General features: G+C 37.5%; 1 protein-coding gene across 1 annotated transcript; it reads left to right on the top strand.

Moving 5' to 3' along the window:
- The first annotated feature begins 1136 nt into the window (after positions 1-1136).
- LOC142182238 (uncharacterized) lies at positions 1137-1595 on the top strand. Its single transcript, XM_075256361.1, has one exon. It carries the CDS (start codon positions 1137-1139, stop codon positions 1593-1595), a length of 459 nt encoding a protein of 152 aa, XP_075112462.1.
- The last annotated feature ends 2242 nt before the right edge of the window (positions 1596-3837 follow it).

Genomic DNA, 3837 nt, shown 5'->3' on the forward strand with positions numbered 1-3837 from the left:
ACCCAGAGTTGTCCTAGAAGCCAACCAATAGCTGAACGACTTATCGGAAAAGAGAGGGGGAGTCCTGGGGTATATTAGTAGGACTTAGACCTACATGTGCATAGGCCTTTTCCCCATGTTCGATTGGGGGAGAACAAAACCGTGAGGGCGAAGCCCAAAGCGGACAATATATGCACAGTGTGGGCCGGGTCGTGACAGTTCGTATCAAAGCCGACTCTCAATAAGTACGATGGGTGGGTACCCACAACGAGGACGTTGTGTTCTTGTTGGTGGGGTGAGTACAGTACAGGTGCTGTAGCACTCCTGTAGCTCGCAGGAATCCCACATCGGAAAAGAGAGGGGGAGTCCTGGGCTATATTAGTAGGACTTGGACCTACATGTGCATAGGTCTTTTCCCCATGTTTGATTGGGGGAGAACAAAACCGTGAGGGCGAAGCCCAAAGCGGACAATATATGCACAGTGTGGGCCGGGTCGTGACATTTTTACTTATGTTTCTCTGATTTCTGGTATGCACCTTCCTGTGTAAAGTAGTTGGCTATCCTAAGTTTGTCTGATTCTATATTAATTCTGAAGTTCATGTTGTACCTTAATCCCTTGAACCCCTTTCAGGACTTCTCTGATTCTGTTGCACAAGATTGCATGAATCATTTCTATCCCTTGGCCTAGGCTGTAGTTGACAAGGAAACACCTTGACATGGACATGGTTTTTGGAGCTGCTGAAACACTCATTGAATCTGAAATATGGAACCAGTATTACCTTTATGTCTGATATGCAAAAGGTACAACTTATGATTTTGTTTAACTGACTATTCCAGTTATTTTTAAGTTATTATATAGTTAATTTTGTTTAAATTTACATGTGCAGGGTTTGTTGGAAGCAGTAAGAACTGTCCTCACTCTCTCAAATCATAGGTTTTGTGTGAGACATATTGAAACCAACTAGAGTAAGAGGATGAGAATTTCAGGAGAGATGAAAAAATACCTATAGTGGTCTGCTTGGAGCACTTATGAGGAGGAATTTAAAGATCAACTAAAGAATCTTGGTGAATTGTCTGGTGATGCTGCCAAGGAGTTGCTTAGGTATCCACCGCAGAATTGGTATAGGTCATACTTTGATACATTGTGCAGAAATTAAATGGTGGACAATAATTTTACAGAGTTCTTCAACTCTTGGATCTTAGAAGCAAGAGGAAAGCCTATCCTGAAGATGCTTGAGGATATTAGAATCAAGGTCATGAACAGGTTGAGAGAGAAGGAAGAAGAAGCTAGAACATGGGGAGGTGAGTCTAGTCCTAACGACATGAAGTTGTATGCTTCTTATTTGAAGGTAGCCAACTTATGTATTGTTCATTTTAATGGTAAAACTGGCTATGAGGTTTTTGAGGATGATGATAGACATAGAGTGAACCTAGTGGAGAAGAAATGCACTTGTAGATCCTGGCAGTTGGCTGGCATCCCATGCCCTCATGCCATCAAAGCACTAAAATACAAGAGAGAGGATCCAATGACTGAAACTAGTTGGTGGCACAACAAGGAAGCTTACCTGATGACATATAGGGCCAAGTTGATGCTTGTTAGAGGTGAAAAGTTCTGAAAAGTATTACCAGAACATGATATGGAACCTCCTCCACTTGCCAAAACTGTTGGAAGGCTAAAAGTCAAAAGAAATAGAGAGAAGGATGAGGCTAACAAGAGACAACGAGATTGGGCTGCATCAAGAAGGGGAACTAGAATGATATGCAACATTTGTGGTGAACTGGACCACAATTCAAGGTACTTGCTTCTTAACTTATATTTTTTCTTATATAATTACAGTTATTTAATAGAATGTTTTTCTTTTTAATAGGTTGGTGCTGAAGGAAATGTTGAGAATGTTAGTTGTTCAGCCCCTCAACCAATACAAGAAGGCGAACATGAAAGTGAATTTGTGTTCATACCTACACCTAGAGTATCAAAACACCAAACATAAACCTTTGGTGATGGTAGTGAGCATGAAAGTGACCCTGCTTTAATGCCTAAGATTATTTCTGAAGATCAAACACGACTACTGATGAGGCAACAACAATTGACCTCAGTAGGGACAAGAGTGATCTCTTTTAGAGGAGATCATACTGGTGTCAGTTATCCCACTGATCTTCCTTACTCACCTACTAAGCTCACTTGGAAAGGCAAAGAAGTTGTGACTGGAAATCAATTGGAAGTGGCAAGACAAAAGAAAGTTGGGAAGTTGAAGTGCAGGAAACTCAATGGGAACTCATAAATCTAGGAATCTTGGTTATTATATGTAGTTGCAAATCTGGGAACTCACATAACCCTTTGTTTTGATGTTTTAGTTTGTACTGTAAAACTAATATTACAACAGTTCTAGTAGTTGTATTATAGCACTAGTAAACATGTTTTGGTGGCAGAATGACATATAACATTGTATGTTTTGTTTTGATATTTTGCACATCAGTGCTATTTGGTTTAGTAGTTGTATTGTTGTAGCAGTAAACATGTTTTGATGGCAGAATGATATTTTGCACAACAGTGTTGTTTGGTTTAGTTTGCACAACAGTGTTGTTTGTTTTAATAGCTGTATTGTAGCAGCAATGTTGTTTGGTTTAGTTTGCATATCAATGTTGTTTGGTTAGTAGCTGTATTGTAGCAACAGTGCTATATTGTTTGCACAACAGTGTTGTTTGGTTTAGTAACTATATTGTAGTAGCAGTATATATGTTTGCACAGCAGTGGTGTTTGGTTTAGTAGATGTATTGTAGCAGCAGTAAACATATTTGCACAACAGTTACAACAGTTTAATTTGCACGTTAATATGCAGTGGTGTTTGCACAATATTTTCATAACAGGTTCCATAACAATTTATACCATGAAGGTACACCATAATAGTTTTATAACAGGTTCCATAACAATTTACACCAAGAAGGTACAAATGAAATACCATAACAACAACAACTGAAATAAACAAACATGTGCTTTCATATCATTCACTTCATACGTAACACATGAACATCCATAACGAAGATGAAACATGAGGAATGATTTAACCGAAATACTACAACATACTAAACCAACATACTACAACATACTAAACCAACATATATTCACTTCATCATCCCTATAAATAAACCAAAACACTACAACAACATATTAAAATAACATAAATTCACTTCATCATCTCTACGACAACCAAAGAAAATAATAAAGCTCATGCTTTAAAATGTTTTTTCTCATCTTCTTCACTTTGACCTGTAAATTACTAGCTTTTTCAGCTTCCACGAGTTGAAATTGCTCCATTTCGTCAAATTTCATCTTCAAAGTATGCCTTTGAACCGTGATAACATCTTTCATTTCATCAAATAAGTTCTTAAAGTTGTCTCTTTAGGCTTTAATAACATCCTCCAATTCCTCAATTTTAATCTTCATAGGGCCCATTTGAACCATCGTAGCTTGTTCCATGAGGTAAACTTTATTCCTCAAATTGTTTCTCTCAACCTTAGCAGCATCAAGTTTAGTTTTTAAATCTTTGATTACCATCAACGCTCGATGAGGGAGCTTTTCGTCAATCCATTCAAAATACCCGTAAGAACTAACCTACGTCATATCAGAATTTACAGCAGTTATGACAGTAGTTTTTGTACATAAACAATAAAAATCAAGAACGACCTAACTCGACAAAATAAGATGAATCACATAAATCGACCAAAAACAAAATAAATTCAAAACTAACCTTGGATCTTGGACATTTATAGAACATTCTCCCAGCATTGACATTTGACCAAACTGTCAAATAAAGCGCAATCAATCCATAATGACACTTTCTTGCATATTGAATTTCA

This window comes from Nicotiana tabacum, chromosome 6 (genome assembly GCF_000715075.1).
Source record: "Nicotiana tabacum cultivar K326 chromosome 6, ASM71507v2, whole genome shotgun sequence".
Lineage (NCBI taxonomy): Eukaryota > Viridiplantae > Streptophyta > Magnoliopsida > Solanales > Solanaceae > Nicotiana > Nicotiana tabacum.

What these genes read in the sequence shown, in the direction of transcription:
- LOC142182238 (XM_075256361.1), top strand. Translation starts at nt 1,137, where the DNA reads ATGGTGGACAATAATTTTACAGAGTTCTTCAACTCTTGGATCTTAGAA.